This window comes from Narcine bancroftii, chromosome 5 (assembly GCF_036971445.1).
Source record: "Narcine bancroftii isolate sNarBan1 chromosome 5, sNarBan1.hap1, whole genome shotgun sequence".
Classification (NCBI taxonomy): Eukaryota; Metazoa; Chordata; class Chondrichthyes; order Torpediniformes; family Narcinidae; genus Narcine; species Narcine bancroftii.
The window spans coordinates 226,850,474-226,874,843 of record NC_091473.1 but is presented as its reverse complement, the minus strand read 5'-3'; the positions used below and the strand labels follow the sequence as shown (position 1 = coordinate 226,874,843).

General features: G+C 42.6%; 1 protein-coding gene and 1 long non-coding RNA gene across 2 annotated transcripts in view; one reads left to right on the top strand and one right to left on the bottom strand.

Annotated features, from left to right (window-relative positions):
• The first annotated feature begins 5,639 nt into the window (after positions 1–5,639).
• The window catches only part of LOC138764979 (uncharacterized), a 61,279-nt gene continuing 42,548 nt past the window's right edge, over positions 5,640–24,370 (top strand). Inside the window, exons 1-2 of the long non-coding RNA XR_011358396.1 lie at positions 5,640–5,725; positions 19,961–20,033. This is a non-coding gene — a long non-coding RNA (uncharacterized lncRNA). The remainder of the gene's footprint in view (positions 5,726–19,960; positions 20,034–24,370) is intronic.
• LOC138764977 (olfactomedin-like protein 3) lies at positions 8,050–23,391 on the bottom strand. The gene is made up of 4 exons (XM_069941507.1): positions 23,306–23,391; positions 19,650–19,898; positions 13,918–14,197; positions 8,050–9,618 (listed from the first exon to the last, which is right to left on the bottom strand). Exons 2-4 carry the CDS (start codon positions 19,755–19,757, stop codon positions 8,834–8,836), a joined length of 1,173 nt encoding a protein of 390 aa, XP_069797608.1. The 5' UTR covers positions 19,758–19,898; positions 23,306–23,391; the 3' UTR covers positions 8,050–8,833.

Below are 24,370 nucleotides of genomic sequence, written 5' to 3'. Positions count from 1 at the left end.
CTGCCCTGGAGCAGAATCCTCTGATGTAGTTACTGGATTAAAAAAACATTGTCTTGAATATGGGCTTAATTTAACCACCTCCTCAATGCACATTCTATCCAGATCCCACATTGAGCCTGCAGTCTCATCAAGTGAAGCTCGTCAGAAAACCTTTAACAACATTGGGAATATTTTTTTTCTGATCTGGGCAAGTACCAATTAGACAGAGTATTTTAGTTGCCTGTAGTTGCAATGTGTGCAACATTTTAAAATAAACTTTGTGACCAATTTATTTTGATCAAAGAATGAATTAGCATGAAGTAAGCAAAGTGCTAATTGGATGCACCTTTTTGGAAAGTCTGGATTTAGCCAAAGCTTTTGATTTAATTGCTGAGCACTGCAGTTAATGCAGTTAATTTTTGCCTGGAGGTGCGAATCCGGATGGCTCCGAGTTTAAAATTCGGGTGCTGAGGACATGCAGTCTTCCTGGAGTTTCTTGCACCCATATCCACTGGAGTCATCTGGCACAAAGTGCCAACCTACAGAGTGGTTCTGGGAAAGAGGAGAGCACAAGATGTGATGTTGGAAATCCTGGACCAGAATTGTGGGGGACTGGCAATGGCTTGGACAAAGGAGAGGAAGGATGCCAGATTTCAAGATTCCACTGAATAAGTTGCACGTGAATTGTAATTACTTTCATAAGGTCTTCATGAAGATGAAGTACAACAGCAGTTACTTTCTTTTGCTGAAGTCCAATCTCTGGAATTGTTGAGCTTAAATTATGGTGGAAACTTGGCAGAGATGTTCCGGAATGCCTTTGAGTGTTTTTTTTTCCTTGAGGCCTTCTTCATAGTTCCAACAGCTATTGATTTGAAATGGTGAATATTCCTTCAGGTCCTTTAACTAGTGATCGAAATTGATGCTAATATATTTAAGCCCAAGCAGCTAGATGCCATCAGCAAAGTGGATAGGTTCAAAATGCACTGTTGACACTTTATCTGAAGTACTAGAAATCAACTCTATCATGTTCATGCTTGTGTATTACCTTGTGCAGTGAGAAAGTTTGTTTTCCTTGAATCCAGCTAGTCAGCCCATACATAGTACAATAATTAAAAGCACACTACAGAATGCAAAATTACAGAGAGAGATCGGAATAGTGCAAGGGGAACAGTATTTGACCAATGTGAGGTTCATTCTATAGCCTGACAACACCTGGAATGAAACTGTCTTGGAATCTGGAGGACCTTGAGCTCCTTAAGGATCTCTATCTTGATGTACCAGTCCTGATTCGAGGTCTTGATCCAAAATGTCGACCATTTGCAGATGCTGCCTGACTTGCCGAGTTTCTCCAGTACTTTATTTTTTGAAAACAGCTAAGGATACTCTACTACAAACAGACGTCCTGATAATTACAGAAGTGATTTAATTTTTTTTTACATTTTAGAGATACAGTATGGTAACAGGCCTTTCTGACCCATGAGCCCATCCTGCCCAAATTGACCTACAAAGCCCAGACATTTTTTTTTGGAGGGTGGGAGGAAACCAGAGCACCTTGAGGAAATAGTCATGGGGAGAATGTACAAACTCCTTACGGACAGTGCCAGATTTGAACCTCGGCCATTGCGCTGCAATAGCGTTGTGCTAACTGCTCCCCTTAACCGGGCATCCCCAAGAACCCCACTTCAAGGTTGTTGAAGTGTTAAAGTGATTATGGAACTCCACCAGCAGGAAAATGAAGAAATTAAACAATCATTTACACATATAGAAAAAGACAACTTATAACAATACAATTGGCCTTTGAATCAAAGCAACACTGAAGAGATATGCAACGGATTGTATAATAAAGAGTCACAGGATGATCATCTAGAGACTAACCGTCACAGAAGACCTTGAGACAGGGACTTGGAGAAGTAATTGTCAAGTTGAGCCTTGGCCAAGTTCATCTGAGCAGCTCATATAACTACAAGTAGTGGGTTATGGAAGTAACTTAAGGAGCTGAATTAGAGTTGAGGAACATAAAGAGTTAAGTAACTGAAGAGTTCATGAGTCTTGTTTGAACTCTGTAGTGAATGTTTGGGTTGCTTGAACTAATCATGATTAATACAGAAGTATTATTAAACAAAGTCATTAGTTGGTGTGGTTTATCCAGTGCTGAATTTTAATTGGCAACACCATTTGTTAATTATGTTACAATCCTGCAAGTTTACTAATGAAATGTCCTGCTGTGCACAACATCATTATTATCTCAATTTCTAATTTGGTGCCTACTGTGAATTTAGAGGTTGAATTTTTGCTTCCAAAGTCTAAAACCTTTTAATAAATTGAAACAACAGTCTTCTCAGTACAGACCATTGTGACATCCTAAGAATCCAAAAATGGAATAAACCAAAAGAAAAAGAGAATAGAGGAGGGATGAAGGAAGGGACTCCAGATGCTGGGCCCAAGTAGTTGTGGGTAGAGTGGAGAGCATTCATGGAGAGGGGTAGGAGGTACCCAAGAAAGAGATGGGCAGGCAATATGGAATTCGTTTGGGAAAGGGAGTTATTTCAGGTTGGAAAAATACTGGCTTTCTTTTCAAATGTCTAATTTCACAAATTAATTCTGTCTTGAGAATTGAATCCAGATGTCGATGTGTTGCTGGAAAACCCAGCTGTGTATCTGCATGTTTCCAACCCAGAGGAAGCAACAGAGCTCATAGCGGAAAGGATGGTTGTGAATTACGAATCACATGAGTTCTGCATATTTGCTTAAAATAATACGTTGTTCTGCAAGCAAAACTGTTACACAAAAGGGATGAAAATGTCTGCTTAACATGTTACAGAATACAGGGAATGTTTCCCCGAAACATTCCTATAGATTGCATTGTGATTATGACTTGGTTATTGTGGCATTCTATTGATCAGTCCAGAGTAATGTAGATCAAGAAGTAACAAATGAAATGTTGGTATTAAAATAAAGCTGAATTTTTTAACTTGCATTTTTTGAGCACTGTGAATCCAAAATTGATTTATAAACGTACAGGTATATATTTGTGGCATACTTACAACATTTTGGTGAGGATATGAGCACATGTGCAGTGAATACTTTTGGGAAGTACACACAGCAGGCAGATGGTGACTGAATGCCAGTTCTATAGCTTTTCTTAACCTCCTCTGAACATTGCACGGGCAAACCCATTCTCCCGCCAATATTGCTTACCAGATCATCATTGATTACAATTTAATTTACAAAGCCACAGGGATTTATACTTTCTGGATTTCTTTAAAGCTGCTAAAATTAACAAAGGGAAAAAGACATTGTCCTTACATTACAGCTTCTGAGCATTGACTTCCAGATAAGTTGCACTGAGTGGTTTCCCGCTGAGAATATTGCATGAATGGGGGAAGTGAGCAAGGAGCACCAAGAACACTAAAGCCCCTTTTTTGAGAGGACATGTGCCATCCTTACATGGTCTGGCCTGTATATAATTCTAGTCCTGACAACGTGATTGATTTCTATTGGATAACAGGCCATTCAGTTCAAGAATGGGTTGTGCCCAGATCTTGGGGAAAAAATAGCTTAAAAGCACATGCACCAAAACAAATCAAATCACATCAAGTGATTTCTACCTGGTGATAGGAAGGATACTAGGCCTACGACTGTGACCGATCATGATTGTGAGGTTACTACCACTCCTGCTGGTCAGGGCTTCAACGATTTCAGTCATGTGTAAGTGAAGCATTACTGGATCGATGTGATACATGGAATCCGAAGCCATGATGGATGCAATCCCAGAATTGACTAGAGCTCTTGGATGGTGGTAGCTGTTGACTGTCTTGCAGTGGAAGCAGTAGTAATATCTATCGATCAAGACAGTCAGGTTTACAAGTATGGTGCTGCAGTGGTCTTTGAAAATCACAGTCGCTGCAATGAAGGCACTCCGATATTGCATTTGGGATGGGAGATTCGTGATTTAGGCCAAGAGGCAATGAAGAAAAGGCAATATATTTGGATAATATGGCTTGAAGGGAAACCTGAAAAGGTTAGTGTAAATGATGCTGTCAATCTTAGTTTTAAACAGTGATGAGGCTTTGTTGCCAATGAAGCCTTGCCAAGTTGCTACAAAATGGACTGGATTACACTGAGCCTAGATATTTTTGTTCTGTACTTCAGAGTTAGTGATATACTGAGATCATTGTGCATCTGGAAGAGGTTGTGCAAGCCAATATCTGAATGGGGTGATCAACATTAACAGAAAAGACCAAAGTGTTATTTCGTGACATGGTTAGTGGAGGGCAGCATAATTAGTGTGGCGTGGTTAGCACAACTTTGTTGCAGCACCAGTGCCCTGGGTTTGAATCCAGCACTGTCTGTAAAGAGTTTGTACATTCTCTCCATGTTTGCGTGGTTTCCTCCGGGTGCTCCGTTGCCTCCCATATTCCAAAGGCGTACAGGGTTGGTCGGCTGATTGGTCATAGGGGTGTGGCCTGGAGGGGCTTGTTACTGTGCTGTGTCTATCTGTCTGACTCTCTATCACTTTATTTCTCTCTCTCTGAATGTGTGTACATGTTTGTGTATATTATATACATATCTATGTGGGTGTATATGTGTTTACAATAAATATAATATTTTTCATTAATTTCTAGCATTTTGAGGTGTTTTAAATGCAACTTGAAACTTATTTTTTTTGTTTTTTAACATTTTCTGATAATTTTTAATCATTAAAATGATCTAAATTTGTTTAAATATCAAAAGTTTCTCAGGGCGATCTAAGGATTTGGTGTTTGAGATCCACACACCATTCATGATCTGAGGCATCACATGGAATAACCAGTCAGAGAAACTGTTACCCACATAAGGTAAGCAGAGCTGGGGACAAAAAAAAAGTTCCACCCAATGTTGCAAATGGTACCCATCCATAAGAAGCAAAACCCTGAGAACATTCAGACGTGGTCAGACAGGCGACAAGCAGCACTGGTACCATTCAATCCGCTTCTCTCACAAAAATAAAACTCAATATTTGTTATTTAAATGGCTCTAACATTGTCACAGAACAAGAAAGATCAAAGGAAGAAATTATTTTAGGTGTTGAGTATTATGAAGATCTTTGGAAAAGCAGACCAGGAGATATTGCTTTTATTTACAATAATGTTGGTAATAATGGCTGTGGACAGGAGATGAGGAAAAATTTGCATTGTGATGTGATCTGGAGTACCAAAGGCAGCCTCAGAAACTTCCAGAAAATATTTACTTGGAACAAAAAGAAAAAAAAAATGATTAAGCATGAGGGATGGGGATCAATCTGGTGGCTGCTTCAAAGACCAGGGCAGTTAGGATGGGTTAAGTGGATTCCTTCCATTCCATGTTATTCCTTGTCTCTATGAACTTACTGTTAACAAAAAGACTTCCAATTCTCAATCTATAAATGGTATGGAATACGGAGCATTTTAATTTCTTATATCAACCAATCTCACAATTACTGATTAATATTAGTACAGATAACAATAACTATACAATCTACATAATGATTATATAAATTCTAATACAGTTAATGGAGAGTACAATTACAATAAATGTAAATCAGTTCACATTGCAACAGTGTAATTGTGACATGAACTTATGAGTCACTGAGTTAATGCTTGGTTTGCAAAGGACAAATAATTTTGTGTTATAGCCACAATGAGCAAACCCATGCTAGGATACTGAGGGCAAGCCCAGGGGCTCAGTAACAGGGATTTTTAGTACCAAATGTGAAACCAAAGTGAAGGTAATAAAAGCAACTTTGCTGTCGGCTACTAAGAAGCTGGTCCAATGATGGACTTGGATGATTGTGTTCAGTGGTAGAGTATTAAAGGTGAACACTGGGTGAGAGTACTGAGGACCTAACCTAGTGGCAAGGTCTTTAGACTGAGCTCAGTGCCTTGGCGGAGTGAGGGCCTGTCTTCGATATATCAGTGTTGAATTCCATACTGCATATAACCACAAACAGAATGATTTGCCATCTATGTACAACATTTCAGGATGCAGTGAAAATATTAATTTCTGTTAAGATCTGGGGAATGAAGTTGGAACAGAAACCCATATGTCAACAAGTCTCCCGACATTAAAGAAATAGTAATTTGGAATTTCACTTCTGTATTAATCTGGAGAATGTCTTCGCAATGGTAAGTTTAGTTAAAGTCAATGCCTGTCGTTGACTGGTCCATTACAGTGTTTCCTATCAAAGGTCTAATTCATATGGCACCTGAAGTCAAGGTCTAGTAAGAGAGAGGATCTAAGGTAGAGATATTGTCCTTGTTCTAAATAATTCCAATCAGTCACTAAAAGTATCTAGTTTAAATTTCAGGGTTAAAGGTAGAGGTCAAGTTTGTGACAATATCTGGATGGGAGAATGGTGTGTATGTAGTCCCAGCTTGGAAATCTTGTCCGTGACAGTGTCTACACCATGAGTCATTTGGACAGAAGTCTAATTTGTGACATTGTCTCGGATAAAGGTCGGGATCAGTGTTAGAATTCTAGCCCGGGATTGTCCTTGGGATGGAGGTGTAGTCTTTAGCAGGGTCCAGGATAAAGGTACAGTATCTGATAATGAGCTCTAGTCAAGGATAATGTTTATGACACAGATCTGTTCAATGATGGCATATAGGATAAATCACCACTCTCAACCTGTGGCCCCCTGAGGACTCTGCTCAAAGATTATGGGCCCCCTTCCTTGTGAAGCAGTCAAGTTTAGTTGGTTTCTTCTGTACTTCTCTCTGACCAACTACATTAAAAAAATGGTAATTTCCATCTGTGGAGCCCCTTAAATGTGTGTGTGTGTGTGTGTGTGTGTGTGTGTGGGGTGGGGTGTGGGGATGCTATGTGCCCCCTGATGAAAATAACTGGGATGAATGAAGAACTTCCGAACAGCTGAATCCTGAGCTCATGTTATACTTAACATTCAGAAATGCATAATTGAATTAATATCAGGTTCAAGACATGGCACAGTGAGAATTCAATGCCACATTCATTTGAAGAACCCAATTAATTATGTTGAAATGTCTTGAAATTATGCCGGTCCTTTTGTTTATGCTTTTTACTGATGAGGTTGAAATTATCCTAGGGGTTAGTAGGCTCTTTTAAACTGCAGTACCTGGGACCCAGCTGCGATTACTGAGGCAAAGGTGCTGGAAACACCTTTTAAATCGCAGGGGGATCGACCCGTTAAATCACCAACCCGACAATGACGTGGTAAGTGACGTGTCATGCACTCACAGGAGCTATCAGTAAGTCTCCCCCGTCCCCAGCACCCCACCACCCCCCCGCCGGCTGTCAGTCGCCACTTCTGTCAGTTGTTCCCCCATTAGTCACCACCCACTGTCAATCATCTCCCCCCCTCCCCCGCTGCTGTGAATATTGAGCCGTTGCTGTGAACCATAGTGGCGTTCGCAGCAGCTACAGTACTCTTCCCTCCGCTACAGCGACCCCTCTTCCCCTGTGACAATGACTTCTCTTCCGCTGATCGTGGCCCCCCTCCCTCTCTCTCTCTCTCTCTTCCCCCCCCCCCCCCCCACCATGGCAGTGACCTCTCCCTCCCCCCACCCACCCCGGCCCTGCAGCAGTGACCCCTCCGCAGCAGGCACTTCAGCCAGGGGTTTCCCTGTGATGCCATCGTGCAAGCGCTGACTTCACAGGAGTAACCGGGCCGGCTATTTTCCTGTTCAATTTGCCAGTGGACGCGACCTAGGTAAGTTTAACTGGGTTCCCTGACTACCTCTGAGGTAGGTCAGGGACCCGGTTGGATTAGGACAACAGTGACCGGGTCGGACCCTTTCTAACTGCCGTGTGAGTGGGCCACTAACCGGGCAAATTGCCCAGCATTTTACATGGCAGTTTGAAAGGGCCTACTGTGGCACTCTAGTCTCTCAGTCTGAGGGTTGTGAGTTGGATTCATTCTTCAGAAACTCAAACAGGTAATCTTGTCTAAGATTCAGGGCATATTATGGAACAAAGCAGAATAGGCATCACCTTTTGAGAGGTCAGATTCCCTTCTACTCCCCTAGTCAGGGGAGTTCTTTTGTTCTAATCAATGTTTGAATCTCAACCACCCTGGAAAAGAGATGGATCATTTATTTAATTGGTGCTCATTGGATTCCATTCCATGGAAATTGGCTGCTGTGTTTCCAATGTTACAACACTAATTTTGTAACAGTACCACTTCAGAACGATTGCTGCAGTTTGTATAGAGTCCTTGATGCAATAGTGAGCAGCGTGGTTAGTGTAGCGGGTCGTGCAACACCGTTACAACATCGGCAAGTTTGGCGCTGTATGTAAGGAGTTTGTACGTTCTCCCCGTGTCTGCGTAGGCATCCTCCGGGTGTTCTGGTTTCCTCCTGCCCTTCAAAACGTATGGGGATTGTAGATCAATTGGGTGTAATTGGATGGCATGGGCATGTGGTCCGGAAGGGCCTGTTACTGTACCGTATGTCTAAATTTAAATGTAAAATCTAAAATTTAAATTGAATTACATGTAACAGATTACCAGTGTTATGAACACAGTAATTTTTTTCTTTAATGATATTGCTTTCTTTTGCTTCTCTTTCTCTGACTGTAAGAAACGTAAGAAGCACCTCGGCAATTTTTGCTGGTGGTGAATCTGTCTGCCTTGCAGCAGGCAAAAGGAATTTCTTGTAATAGGACACTGTTTTATGACTATGACAATAAATTGAATCTTGATATGATTGACTTTATGTTTACAGGTTGGGTTCATTTACAAAGCCAGAGCAATTTAGTTTATTAACCACCTTAAAATATTGTCATTCTTTCCACCTTATTCTGGTTTGTAGACGGTCAAACTGCTCTTCCTCCTGTTAATTATTTGTATTTAAGCAAAGCTTTACAGTTCTGATTTCTGTTTCAAAGTTAGCCTGTATATTATTTGGTGCCCATCATCCCAAGTATATAGCTTCTTCTCCATTGGGTTGTACTTGATGCTGGCATGTGCTCCGAATCGTTTGGGGAAGTAGACCAATGGCGCCTGGTCAGTGGTCACTATGTCAGTGACATCGTACACACACTGGATACGTGAACGGCTACGGAGCTTGGTGTTGTACACCACATAAAGCACCCCACAGATGACAAAGGCGTTCTCGGCATTCTCAATGGGACACGGAGTATCCCACATCTGCTCGATGTCCAGCATCTTATGATCCAACCTAGCCAGGCAAATGTACTTGGCATTCTCTCTGGTGGCGTATATAGCCCACAAACCATTCTCATCCGCGGCAAGATCGATGTAATTGTACGGCGAGAGGCCGTACACTGGGATCTGCTGTTCAGCCGGAAACATGGCACTGTCTGCCACTGTGTGGTTCTTCAGATCAAATTTGATCACTTGAAACTGAGGCTCACTTCTGATGTAATACAAGAAGCCTTTGTATACCATGTGACCTGTACCAGCCCATGGGTAAGGCAATTTGATTTTTTTTCCTTTAATCAAGCCGGTGAAGTCAGTGAAGTCTTTTAATCTTGCAAATTCATAGATTGTATCATTACTTACACCGTCAAAGACATATACCTTCTCAGAGTCTGACATGAGGTCCTTAGTCCACAAGCCAGCCGCAGTCTCTAACCTCTTGACTATTTTCATTGCTTTGATATTGAAGATCATTTCTGCACAATCTGGAAAGGAACAAAGTGAAAAGATCAAAGGGCTGAAAAGAAAGAAAAAAATGCTGCAAATTGAAGAGAGAAGTTTAAAAAAAAACATTCCCCACCCCCCCACCCCCACTGATTTCAGTGGGGGGGAAAAAATAATTGAGCGTGATTTTAAAATTGGCTGCCGATTCATGCCAGTTGCATTCTCTAGTCTACCATTAGCAAGTATTTCCAAGTTGCCAAGTCGACAGGTTATAATAAAGCAAAGAAGCTGAGGCTATTCTTTTTGGAACAAAGAAGTTGAAAGAGAATCTGAAGCCAGATGAAAGACACTGCACCGACATAGAGAAGATTAAAAAAAAAACAACAGAGGGATATCATAAAGGGAAAATGCCATGACTGAATTAAAAGCACCATGCTGGAGAAACTCAGCAGGTCAAACAAATACTTTATATAGCAAAGATGAAGATACATAGCCGACATTTCAGGTCTGAGCCCCTCATCAAGGTATGAGTAAAAACAGACGGGGATCTGAATTAAATGGCTGGGGAGAAGGAAAGAAAGAGCAGGGAGATGAGCACAGACCAATAGATTGCCTGCCTGCTACCGTGAAACCTCGTGAGAGCGCGATTTGTTAATCCACAGAATCGCTTATAGCGCGGGTGTCTGTGGACCCCAAACTTTGCAAATAAGTTAATTAAAATTCAGAATACCAATATTAAAAGAAGGCGCTTGTTTTCTTTCATTGAAATTGTTAGTTCTAGATCGCAGGTCCTTCGAAAACTGGTAACATTTGAGTTTGATTATCCATGGGCACTCAGACATATATGTTCTGGCATCTGTTCCACGACTCGGCTGTAACGCGGTATGAAATCCCCAACTACCACGTTCTAATGAGATTTTACTGTATTTACTTAAACCTTGAAGAAAGGTTCAACCCCAAAACATTGGTTATGTATCTTTATCTTTGCTGTAAATAGAATGCTGTTTGACCTGCTGAGTTTCTCCAGCGTTGTGTTTTTACTTCAATCATGGTGTCTGCAGACGTTCATGTTTTACTCTATCACCTTTTTTCTGTTGGTCTGTGCTCTTCCTCCCCCTATCTTTTTTTCTCCTTTCTCCTCAACCTGCCTGTTGTTTTACTCGTACCTTGAAGAAAGGCTCAGGCCTGAAATGTTAGTTATGTATCTTTATCTTTGCCATGGGTTGGCTTAGCAGTTAGCGCTTTGTTTTTACAGCGCCAGTAATCGGGAACGGAGATTGAATCCCACGCTGTCTGTAAGGACTTTCGCCCCGTGTCTGCATGGGTTTTCTCCGGTCTCCGGTTTCCTCCCACCATTCAAAATGTACCGTGGGTGTAGATTAATTGGGTTTAAATTGGGCGGCACGGGCTCATGGTCTCAAATGCCTTGTAACCATGCTGTATGTCTAAATTTAAAAAGAGTTAGATTTAAAAAAAAGAATAAAGTACGCTGTTTGACCTGCTGAGTTTCTCCAGCATTGTGTTACTGATGTAAAACCAACAAGGTCGGGTCAGATACAGCAATGAGCTCTCTGAACCCTTCTCCATTAACAATGGCGTGAAGCAAGGCTGTGTTCTGGCACCAACCCTCTTTTCAATCTTCTTCAGCATGATGCTGAACCAAGCCATGAAAGACCCCAACAATGAAGACGCTGTTTACATCCGGTACCGCACGGATGGCAGTCTCTTCAATCTGAGGCGCCTGCAAGCTCACACCAAGACACAAGAGAAACTTGTCCGTGAACTACTCTTTGCAGATGATGCCGCTTTAGTTGCCCATTCAGAGCCAGCTCTTCAGCGCTTGACGTCCTGCTTTGCGGAAACTGCCAAAATGTTTGGCCTGGAAGTCAGCCTGAAGAAAACTGAGGTCCTCCATCAGCCAGCTCCCCACCATGACTACCAGCCCCCCCACATCTCCATCGGGCACACAAAACTCAAAACGGTCAACCAGTTTACCTATCTCGGCTGCACCATTTCATCAGATGCAAGGATCGACAATGAGATAGACAACAGACTCGCCAAGGCAAATAGCGCCTTTGGAAGACTACACAAAAGAGTCTGGAAAAACAACCAACTGAAAAACCTCACAAAGATAAGCGTATACAGAGCCGTTGTCATACCCACACTCCTGTTTGGCTCCGAATCATGGGTCCTCTACCGGCACCACCTACGGCTCCTAGAACGCTTCCACCAGCGTTGTCTTCGCTCCATCCTCAACATCCATTGGAGCGCTTACACCCCTAACGTCGAAGTACTCGAGATGGCAGAGGTCGACAGCATCGAGTCCACGCTGCTGAAGATCCAGCTGCGCTGGATGGGTCACGTCTCCAGAATGGAGGACCATCGCCTTCCCAAGATCGTGTTATATGGCGAGCTCTCCACTGGCCACTGTGACAGAGGTGCACCAAAGAAAAGGTACAAGGACTGCCTAAAGAAATCTCTTGGTGCCTGCCACATTGACCACCGCCAGTGGGCTGATAACGCCTCAAACCGTGCATCTTGGCACCTCACAGTTTGGCGGGCAGCAACCTCCTTTGAAGAAGACCGCAGAGCCCACCTCACTGACAAAAGGCAAAGGAGGAAAAACCCAACACCCAACCCCAACCAACCAATTTTCCCTTGCAACCGCTGCAATCGTGTCTGCCTGTCCCGCATCGGACTTGTCAGCCACAAACGAGCCTGCAGCTGACGTGGACTTTTTACCCCCTCCATAAATCTTCGTCCGCGAAGCCAAGCCAAAGAAAGAAAGGTGAATGGTAAAAGAACTAAGGTGAGACAAGGGGGGAAATTGTTTTCACAGTGACTGGTTTTGGTCTGGAATGTACTGCCAGGACTTGTGGTGGAGGGAAATTTAATTATGCTGTGTAAAACAGAGCTGGATTAATATCAGAAGAGAAGGAATTTGTAGGATCTAGGGGAGAGGGTGGTGGATTAGCAGTAAAAGGGGTCCCTCTGTGTCATCATCTTTCTGAGCTAGAAGTACCTGTTGTTTAACATGATAAGCTTTACTTCTTGGGTGGTGCAGCTGTTTTAGACTACAATCAGATGTGCACAGAGGTTGTCTGGAGGCCAGCAGGCTTAATCATTAGTTAGTCACATCGGCAGACATAACAATAACTAAATTGGGTAGCCATTGGGTCTCAAGACATGATGCCCATATTTCAACAAAGCATGTCAGGCTTTTGTTTGAAGTACCAATAAACCTAATATAAACCTGATGCATGCAGTAATCTCAAAGAAACCTCACCATCCATTGAATTTTATGCTTTTCCTGACCTCATAAGTGCAGGAAAATATTTCACGCCAAAACGGCAGAGTGTTATTTGCATAGAAGACCCAGGTTCAATTTGGAAGTGTGTGGATTTTGCATGCTCTCCCTGTGACCATGTGGGTTCTTTCCAGGTACAATGGCTTATTCCTACATCCAAAAAAAAAATTAGCAAATTGCCCCCAGTATGTAGGAAATCTGGGAGCTGCAGATGAGAATGTGGGATTAATGTTGGGTTAGTGTAAAATGGGTGGTGAATGGCCAGCATGGACTGAATGGGCTGATGGGCCAGTTTCCTTACAGTGTCAGTCTATGACTTTGCATGAAATTACCTGGTTAGAAATTCTTTACAAGGTGCTATCACACTTTTTCAGCCCCAAATTACATGGGACAGCACCACACTAGCCTGAACCTTCAACTGTACACCAAACTTTCCTCCGAAACCTCTCACATGCTGTAAGTGTCGGATGCAAATGTGGACATTGGGGAGAAAATTGCAAGTGGAAGTAATCAGTGATCATTGATATGGTGGGATAGCACAATGGACAAATCCTCGGAAAGATGGGGGTTACGATTGGGTGGGTGGGCCAGTGTAAGAAAGAACTGGGTAGGGTTGGGGGTGGTAGATAACTTATCTCCTTGAATTTGCCATCGATGCTAACTCGATAGACAAGACCTGAGAAACTCTGGCTAATATTTTTCTTCCTTGCCTGGGGAACGGAGGCAGTTTTCAGCACCTCTGAGGTTTCTGGTTTGCTGACTTTAACAGAGCTGAGAATGACTCAGATGTAGGGTGAGTTATTGGCATGACGCTGACTCAGCTTCACACCACGGAACTAACATTACAACAGTAGGTACACGACAGATATAACTTCATGATTATAAAGTATTTTGAAATCCATTAATTATTTTTCTTGTAAATCATTAAACCACTAGAAATCATTTGATGGTTGATTAGAAGATCTTCAATAATCAACTGATTACCGGTACTGGGATATCACCAGTGAATAGTTTCGTATTAATCATCCCTTACCTGTCATATGTTTGCGTTTCTTCTTTTCCTTTGCATTTTCGGCAGTATGCTCGATAAGATTCTCTTCCACCTCCAGACAGGTGGGTGCTGGATTTCTGCTCTCTAAATAATCCAATTCCCGCTCTATGCGCTCGAGACGAGAAGTTGCCATTTCGAGGTTGTGCCTTTGCTCATCTTTCTCCTTATCCAAGCTTTCAACGAGAGCAAGAATCTGGTTCTTGAATTCTCTGTATTCTGAGGAGTATCGCTGCGTTTGGTCATACCAGACAGCAATTCGATTCTGCGGAAGAAATGGGTGCAGATTTACACCAGTTCTGCACAGGGTCTTCAATTTGATTCTACACCTGTCTCAGCACACCTGCTCCCACTGGCATCTCAAATTTGGATGAGCTGGCACAAATATGTGAACCATATCCTAAATTGCATAAAATCCTCACCACTCATGAATCCATGGTTCAGTGTCATGTTGGGCTTGTTCATGGTCACTTCTTCAGTGTGTAGTTTCTCATTCTTGTATACACATACCTATCCCCATCACATAAACCCTCAGTACTGGATGTGTTGTAACCTCCTCTGATCACATAAACCTTCAGTACTGGATGTGTTGTAACTCCCTCCAGTCACAGAAACCTTCAGTACTGGATGTGTTGTAACCTCCTTCGGTCACATAAACCCTCAGTACTGGATGTGTTGTAACCTCCTCCAGTCACATAAACCCTCAGTACTGGATGTGTTGTAACCTCCTTCGGTCACATAACCCTCAGTACTGCATGTGTTGTAACCTCCTCCAGTCACATAAACCCTCAACTGGATGTGTTGTAACCTCCTCCAGTCACATAAACCCTCAGTACTGGATGTGTTGTAACCTCCTTCGGTCACATAAACCCTCAGTACTGGATGTGTTGTAACCTCCTCCGGTCACATAAACCCTTAGTTCTGCATGTGTTGTAACCTCCTCCAGTCACATAAACCCTCAACTGGATGTGTTGTAACCTCCTCCAGTCACATAAACCCTCAGTACTGGATGTGTTGTAACCTCCTTCGGTCACATAAACCCTCAGTACTGGATGTGTTGTAACCTCCTCCGGTCACATAAACCCTTAGTTCTGCATGTGTTGTAACCTCTGCCACATAAACCTCCTTGAATTAATTTTGGCCTGCTGTGCACTTTGATTATTAATATCCACTTTTGGTCAACATGGCTTCATTTGCCAAGACCAGCCATTCTCAACCTTTTTTTTTGCTCTGTCCCACCCCTCCCCTCCCCCCCCCCCCCCCACCACCAGAACTGTGCTCAATGTTTATGGGCCCTTTTCCCTATAATGCATTCGTTTTGTTTATTTCCATTCTTCTCTCCTACCGACTACTTAAAAAAAATTCATATTACATGAGTTGAAAAGAAAACAAGGCTTTTATATAAATGTGCTGTGGCCTGCAGGGTGGGGCCATAGTGCCCCCATTGAGAATGGTTGGCCTAGACCCTGGACTCCACATATTTCCTCATGTCCTGATGGGTTTGTCAGTTCACAGGGTTTTTTCCCTTTATTTGCCCATGTGCTCCACAATTCTAAATTTGTAATGAAACAATTCACATGCGATTAAAGTGCATATTCCCGTTTTTTTCAAGATTATTTGTATACATTTTGGTTTGACCTCGTAGAAATGACAGGACTCTTTATACATAGTTTCCTCATTTCAGGGCACCATAATGTTTGGGATATTTGGCTGCACAGATGTTTGAGAGAATTCAGGTATGTTTAATTGTTTAATTGATGCAGGTATAAGAGAGCTCGGTGTGTTTCTAAGCTTCTAATCACCTTTGGAGTCTGTAGTTGTCATTTTTCAACATGAGGACCAGAGCTGTGCCAATGGAAATCAAAGAAGCCGTTATGAGGCTGAAAAACAAGAATAAAACAGTAAGAGACATCACCCAAACTTTAGGATTACCAAATTCAACAAATTGAAACATTAAAAAGAAAGAGGATACTGGTGAGGTCAGTAATTGCAAGGTATTCCAAGGAAGACCTCCACTGCTGATGGCAGAAGAAATCTCATCATAATGAAGAAAAATCCCAAAACTCCTGTCCGACAGATTAGAAACACTCTTCAGGAGGCAGGTGTGGATGTGTTAATGACTACTGTCTGCAGAAGACTTCATGAACAGAAATACAGGGGCTGCATTGCAAGATGCAAACCATGGCAAAGATGGTAGGCTTTGGATCTTGGACAGTTCTTTTACACTCCTCACTGCTCTTGCCATCAATGTGATACAGGTTCATCTTGGTCTCATCTGTCCACAAAACCTTTTTTCAGAATTCTGTAGGCTCTTTTAAATACAGGTAGTCCTTGACTTCTGACTTTCGACTTCCACCCTCACATATGTCCAAATTTTAAAAAATTCATTATTAAAACTACTGTACAAGTACATATTTGTATTAAATATACTGTATACAATGGCCCCCGCTCCCATCTACAGCCCGAAGTCCCTGTTCCCTGTGGCAGCCAAAGTCCCTGCTCTCTGTTCCCCATTGGCAGCGCAAGGTCCCTGTTCCCCGTGGCAGCCAAAGTCCCTGCTCCCTGTTCCCCATCGGCAGCACAAGGTCCCTGTTCCCCGTGGCAGCCAAAGTCCCCGCTCCCCATTCCCCATCGGCAGTGCAAGTTCCCCGTGGCAGCCAAAGTCCCCGCTCCCCATTCCCATCGGCAGCGCGAGTTCCCCATGGCAGCCAAAGTCCTCGCTCCCTGTTCCCTAGCGGCAGTGCGATGTCCCTGTTCTCCGAGGTCTCTGCTTCACATCAGCAGCCTGAGGTCCTGTAACCTGACTTACGACCAACCTGAGTTATAAGGAAACCTTCTGTCCCCATTATGGTTGTAAGTCGGGGACTACTTGTACTTCTTGGGAAACTGTAATCTGGCCATCCTTTATGTGGCTAACTAGTGGTTTGCATCTTGCAGTGTAGCCTCTGTATTTCAGTTCGTGATGCTTTCTGTGGGCAGTTGTCATTGACACACCCACCCCTGCCTCCTGAAGAGTGTTTCTGATCTCAGACTTATGTTTAGGGATTTTTCTTTGTTATGATGAGAATTCTTCTGTCATCAGCTGTGGAGATCTTCCTTGGAAAACCAGCCCATTTGTGATTACTGAGCTCACCAGTATAGTCTTTACTCTTAACGATGTTCCAAACTGATGATTTTGGTAATCCTAAGGTTTGGGTGATGTCTCTTACTGTTTTATTCTTGTTTTTCAGCCTCATAAAGTTTTTTTGACTTTCATTTGCACAACTGGTCCTCTTATTAGAAAATGACAACCTCAGATTCCAAACGACATCAAAAGCTTAGAAGCAAGCCTAGCTCTCTTATACCTGCAACAAGGAAGCAATTAAACGTGCCTGAGAAATAACAAGTACCTGTTAAGTCAAATGTCCCAAACATTATGGTGGCCTAAATGAAGGGGCTATGTATAAAAAGTGCTGTAATTTCTACATCATCAAACCAATAACCTTAGATGAAATCTGGAATGTGCACTCTAATTACAAATTTAAAACTGTAGAGCACAGGGACAAATAAAGGGAAAAAATTATGGGGGGCATTGTATATTACCCTCAACTCCCGACTTCAATTCACCAGCCAACCAGTGGAAATTTACAGTGGTCAATTAACTTCCCAATCCGCTTGTCTTGAGATGTGGGAGGAAACCAGAGTACCCGGGGGAAACCCACATGGTAAGGGGACGAGCATGCAGATTTAATCGGTTGAGCCAGAGGTCAGGATTGAACCCAGAACTCTGAGGCTGAGACAACAACTTCACTAGTTTCACCATTGTGCTGCCCTAAATCTCTCTCCCTCTTTACCTGCCATTTTGTCCATGAAACCTCCCTCACTTAACAAAAAAAAGCTCACCTATTCCTCAGTGCATTGAGTATGAAGCTTTGTTCAATTTTATTCAATCACATTCCAGTGATAAAAGTTGAGATGCTTTACTAATTTGATTTTAATTCCTGTTGTTTTGGGGTGACAAAAATATATTCAATATTTCTTTTAAATTCTTCCAGTTACTATTATTACAGTTAATGATGAAAGGGGGTGTGAAGAAAAAAGAGGGAGATGGGGAGGACTCCGTTTAATGATCGAGTGTTGGTGACAGGATGGTGGATGGAAAATCAATCTAAACTTTCAGAAAGTAATTGGATGTATATGGTGAAAATAACACAGAAATTGGACATTCAAAGAACAGAGAGAGTGGATAGGTTTTTTCCCCATCGGCATAGAGGGCTGAATATTCTACACCTCGCAAGGTTGATGGTAAAATGAAAAAGACACGACTTTGCCAAATGAGCCAATCCTTGACAGCCAGTTTTACTTCTACCATCTACAGCTCTGGAATTAATGCAATTTGTCTGAACAAAGTGGAAAAAGAAAAATTGCCATCCTATGATATTCATCCTATATTACACTCAGCCCTGCACTTCTCAAAGCAGAAGGGCAGAGTGGATGACTTGCTTTGTGGACTGCGACTAATGGATTATTTGTGCCGCCTCCAACTTTTAATGCTCCTAACTCCGTGCCCTGTGACGTAGGCCGCTGATTGGTGGGTGGATAGAAAGATCATACAAAGAAGGCCTTGCAAATGTTTAATTAAAAAAAATGTTTTAAAATTTTATTTTCCATATGGTAGATGCTGCTTCCAGCCATTGAAACATGTGCTACCAAATTTAGCCACAACTCAGTACACTTTGGAGGGTGAGAGGCACCTGGGTAAAACACAGGGAGAAGACATGAGCTCCTTACAGGCAGTGCCCTGGGTCACTGGTGCTGTAATAGTGTGGCCTTGACCGCTACGTGAACCGTGACATTTCTTGGTGATCAGTACTGGGGCCTCAGCTTTTCTCGCCATGCACATCAATGACTGATGAATAATGGACTAGAAGTTTAATGGCATAGAACAGATAGTTTTAACGTTATGCTTCAGGCAGTGTACTTCTTAAATAATGTATTGGAAATCTGACCTGTGAATTAAAACTGAGGTTCAAAAATATAAACGTCAGGGAGCCAGTGCAATAAAATCTTCAAACTTTCCTGGAGCATTAACTAATTATATCCATGAAAACTGGTCCGAGTTCAACTGGATCTCTGATAACTTTTGTACTGTTTTAGGTTCAGTGTTCTATGACAGCAGACCCCACAATGCACCTCCACACTAGATGATGTTTACTTTATTTGAGAAATTTCTCACCCTCCCACTTCTATGCTTTGCATCTGGCCCAGAACTATATGAATTTAGATGACTATATTGATGTACGAATAGAGGGCCTCATGGTTCTAACTCACTTGGAGAGATCCTTTAAAATATCCTGAGAGATAACAATATTCTGCACTATAAAGTTTGAACTTTTTTTTTTAAGGTCACTATATATTTTCAGAGAAGTTTAATTTACTCTGATAATACTGGTTAATATGGTTGCATGAGGTTCCCTTTTGTATATCTAGATGAATGGTCAAATGGGTTCACATTCATGTTAACAGCACCAAATAAAATCTGAAATACATTTCGAAATACTTGAAGTGAGCAGTCAGACTAGTCGGCAAAGAAAACAAACTCCTCCACAAACGCAGGAAAGAGGAGAAAGGAAATGATCATAGCAAATCCTCAGCTCAGCAAATCTTGGACTGCAAACGAATAGAGCATTTCTATTGTGTTTCTTAGCTTGCAAATTAGAAAGGATGATTTGACTCACCTCGAAAGAAGACAGCCTTCTCTCAATATATTCCAGGAACTGGGGTTGGCACTGGGCCTCCAGGATAACAGCTGCTGCCACAGTGAGGTGCAAGAAAAATGTCCCCATCTTTGGAGATGGCTCTGGGTTGTGCCTTTATGCAGTTCTCCAAATGTTAGTGCTGAGAGGATGGTGTGCCTGCTCTTCTCTGTTCAGGCTGGTTCCAGCTCATGGCTTTGGAATGCACAAGTGGGGGTGGGGATCAGGACTCTGCAATATTCCCAAAACAACCATTTATTAATTCCATATGTTTTGCTCATTGTTTTGGCCAGGGAAAAGTGGATCAAAGCACCATAAGGGATTATGTTTAATCAAATATCGGGATAAACATCTGGAACGGCAGAGGTATTTATAATTTAGGCATGTTTTTTAAAACTTTGCCATATTCCTTGAAAATAACAGCAATTAAATGGAAATTTTAATGCAGTGAAACCATCCTGGGGCATGACACAGGTGAGTTATCAGATCAGGTTGGACTCACAAGGAGGTTTGACAAAATCTTGGCCTCAGAGGTAATCTTCAAGGAGTGCTTTGAAGGAAGAGAGAAGGCTGGAGACATGAAGAACTATGATGGGGGAGGGTGAAGGGTGGAATTCTCGAAATGCTGGATGTTGAAGAAATAGATGTGAGAAATGTCAGAATTGGAGGATCCCTGAGGTATGTGGGGATACAGGTTACAAAGAAAGGGAAAAGTGTGGAGAAGGAAGTGTCATATCAGGAGAAGTCTTGTAAATTCCAAGCCCTGTGGGGCCAATTAGAATAGGGCTTCTTGCTGGAAATTAATGCACCTCAGCTTGACGACCTGCTGCCAAGGCTGGAGAGAGAAACAGCAGCTTTGAGCAGGAAAAGCATTAATAATGGCGATATCATTTTGTTGCACATGAGCAAATCTGTGTAGCAGTCAGTGCCACGCTATTACAGTACCAGTGATCCAGTTTCGATTCCAGTGCTGACTGCAAGGGTTTTGTACGTTCTCCCTGTGTCTGTGTGGGTTTTCACCCTTCAAAAACATACGGGGGTTGGAGGCTAATTGGTGTATTTGGGCAGCATGAGCTTGTGGGCCAGAAGGGCTGTTCTTGAAATTTAAAAAAAATGAAAAACAAATATTGTTTATTCTCACGTTAATGATGCCGATAACTTTTGGGCATTGGCAAATCAAGTTTGAATTGCTTTCTCGTTGGTACAGTGAGAAAGGTTGTTTTGTGCTCAGTCCAGCTAGTCAACTCAGACAGAGTACAGCAGAAAACATGGAGCAGGGAGAGTTACAGAGAGGGATGAGTTAGTATAGAGCAACGACATCATTACTGGTGTGCGTTTTGCTCAAGAGTCTGATGATGTCAGGAAATTAACTGTTCTTGAATCTGATGGTGCAAGATCTCATTATCATGAATCTTCTTCTCCAAACGAGAAGTGAAGAGAATGTAGCCAGGGGTGTGATGAGTTTTTTAAAAATATGCTTTCTGCTTTTCCGAGGCAGCAGAAAGTGCCAATGGTGCGGAGGAGGGTTTGAGCTGTGTTCACAACTCTCTATAGTTTCTTGTGGCCTTGGGTGGAGCAGTTCCTGCTCAGGAATGGATCCTGCCAAGATATTTTCAATGGTGCAATTCTAGATTTTGTAAGGGGTGTAGGTGACATTCCAAATTTCTCAGGCTTCTGAAAAAAGTAATGCACTGGTGTCTTTCTTGGCGATTTCATTGATGTCCGTCGTTGGAGATGTTTACTCCAAGGAACTCTACTCTCTCCACCTCATCAACATTGATGTAGACCAGGTCATGAGCTCCGCCCAGAAGTCTATGACCAGTTCCTTAGTCTTACTGTCATTGAGAGAAGGCTTGTTGTTCCGCAACCAAGCCATAATCTCCCTACCATATTCTATCTCATTGTTTGAGCTCTGGTGCTCAACAGTGGTGTCATCTGTGCACTTATAAATGGAGTGGTGCCTGGCTACACAATTTTGGATGTGCAGGATGTAGAGTGGGGAACTGAGTGCATGACCTTGTGGGGCACTAGTATTTAGGATATTCATGGAGGAGGTACTGTCACCAATGCTCACCAATTGCAGTCTGCAGTAGCGGAGGGGGTGGGGTACTGAAGCCAAGGTCTTGAAGTTTGGTGATGAGTTTAGAGACATCACGACTTCAGAGTGCTTTGAAGTAAGATGCATTACTGAACATAGGATTGTGGCATTCACCTCATCCTCAAATTGAATGAGGACGTAGAAGACAGTCAGTTGCTTTTCAGAGCTTCAGAATACAGCCTAGTAAAAACCTTCTAAATTTGGAAGTGACCAACACACCCTTATTAGTGACTCCATATAAACATCCATTAGTCAACTGGCTGTTGACTAAAAGGTTAATAGTAAAATGTGAAACTTTGAATTACCACATGACATGCAGTGAAGGAATTAAGATCTAGCTTCACACTGTAATGAGCAGGGTCACATGACCCCTCCAGAGGAAACCTAGCCAGAAATCACCTCACCTGCTAATCAAGGCTTAGCTTACCCACAGGTGAGCGCACACCTTACCATTTGCTCCCTTAACCACCCTACCTATTTTGGGCACACCAGAACCAGCTGCTCCAGCCCGCTGTTGTATATGTGAAGCAGCTCTTCCTCTTTCTTTTCCCCTGAGGAATGAACCCTAGCTCCACTCCGGGTGGTGAGTTGTGGGCAATGCTGGAGAGACCATTGTAAGGTGCACGCCATTAAAGGATGGGGAACTAGAGTTGGTGCATGCCTGTCGGACTGTTGTAATTGATCTTTCATTGTAATCTTGTGATATATTTGTGGTAGATTGCAGTACTGAGCCTGCCAGTTACTGAGTGGTGGAAGGTACTGTTTTATACTCTTTTTACACTCTCCGTGGGTATTGCAGATTGTAGCACATACCAGTTGTTTAGTTGAGTCTGCTGTGTGTGAACTGCGTGCAATGTCTGCTTGTGTGACTGAGTGCCCCCCCACCTCACCCTTGCAATTAAAGTGGGTTCAGATTCCTTCTCAGAGCCACCGAACTTGTTCTCACCATAGTGATCACATATGGTCCTTCAGAAGAATTCACATCAGCAATGGTCCAATAATTAGATTGCCTTGGCCAGGGCAACTTATGAAGAGCATGGAAAAGAGAAGTGGAAAGCTCAGATTGCATGGTGAAGCAGAGATGAAAGAAACAGGTCTTGGATGGCCAATTGAACATACCAGAGCGGCATTTCTTTCAAGGCATTCCACGCCCCATTCACTTGGCTGGAGTGTGGAGTACCTTGGAAGGGCTGATTCGTAGCTGCCTCAGCTGTTCAGTGTATTTTGGAAGCCAGAGTGGAGTGGCAAGCCACAAAGAGAAATTTAGCCCGGATGACAGATTTCATACTCTGAAGCCTTTGGACAGATTGGAGATGCAACCAAATAGTGAAGATTGTTGACCACTTGCTGCTGACGTCAGGAGAATTGTGAAGAGATTGCAAGATTTTCCAGTGAATCCCAGCATTGTTCCAGATGAAAGAGCATGCAATAATTCAGAGTCAAGAAGAGACAAGTGTTAGTTCAGGATTGGAGGATACATTTTCAACATCTGGTAAAGCTGCGAGTTCAAAAACATTAGACCAGGGTCCGACAAACTGACCTGAAATGTTTGTTGACTCTTTTTTGTTTCTACAGATGAGGACTGATCCGCTGAAAATTTCCAACATTTTCCACTTTGGTCTCAACTATTGTTGCTGGGACGCTGGAATTGAGTTCATATAATTCTAGAAAAGTTGTAAAAAGGCTGATATTTTTTTAATAGAGGGAAACATTGCAGTATGATCTGTTCCAGTGGTGAACAACATTTGTGTTATAAAGCGTTCACTCTTTAAAGATTAGGTGACATGACTCATCAGACCTTGGGCTGCAACAATATTTATGGAGTGTTTCAGGGCCAGTTCGTTTGTTAAGAGTCCTTGAATAAACTGCACACTTCTGTGTTCTTCTTTCTTTGGCTTGGCTTCGCGGATGAAGATTTATGGAGGGGTAAATGTCCACGTCAGCTGGAGGCTCGTTTGTGGCTGACAAGTCCGATGCGGGACAGGCAGACGCGGTTGCAGCGGCTGCAGGGGAAAATTGGTGGGTTGGGGTTGGGTGTTGGGTTTTTCCTCCTTTGCCTTTTGTCAGTGAGGTGGGCTCTGCGGTCTTCTTCAAAGGAGGTTGCTGCCCGCCGAACTGTGAGGCGCCAAGATGCACGGTTTGAGGTGATATCAGCCCACTGGCGGTGGTCAATGTGGCAGGCACCAAGAGATTTGTTCTGTGTGAGTTCCTTGCATTTCAAAGTGTTTCCGTCAGCACATTCTTCATTAGATGTTGTTGGAAGATTAAACATTGACTCAGCATACATATTTTATAACAGGTAAACCAACACGTGTGTCACCCAAAAATGAGCCCAATTTAATGGTTACTTCTTTATGGAATTACCTCCAGTGAACCAATATAAAAGGCTGTAATACTGAAACAAAAAGAAAATGTTGACATTATTCAGCGTGCAGGGTCTGAAATCTAAATTAGTTGCTGTATCTTGCAAGTCACTGATTACCAATACTAAGCAAGCACATATTCATCTAAGTTTATAGTTGACATCATCCAACAATGATCGTCTGCTTTTATCTTCCTTCTGTGTGATTTCACTAGTATCAGGTGAGCACGTTGTCCATCTGGG

Excerpts from the sequence above, each read along its gene's own strand:
- LOC138764977 (XM_069941507.1), bottom strand. The coding sequence starts at position 19,757 with ATGGGGACATTTTTCTTGCACCTCACTGTGGCAGCAGCTGTTATCCTG. Across the intron at positions 14,198-19,649 it reads GAAGGCTGTCTTCTTTCGAG|AATCGAATTGCTGTCTGGTA; the intron begins GTGAGTCAAATC and ends TTTCTTCCGCAG. Across the intron at positions 9,619-13,917 it reads GAAACGCAAACATATGACAG|ATTGTGCAGAAATGATCTTC; the intron begins GTAAGGGATGAT and ends GTTCCTTTCCAG.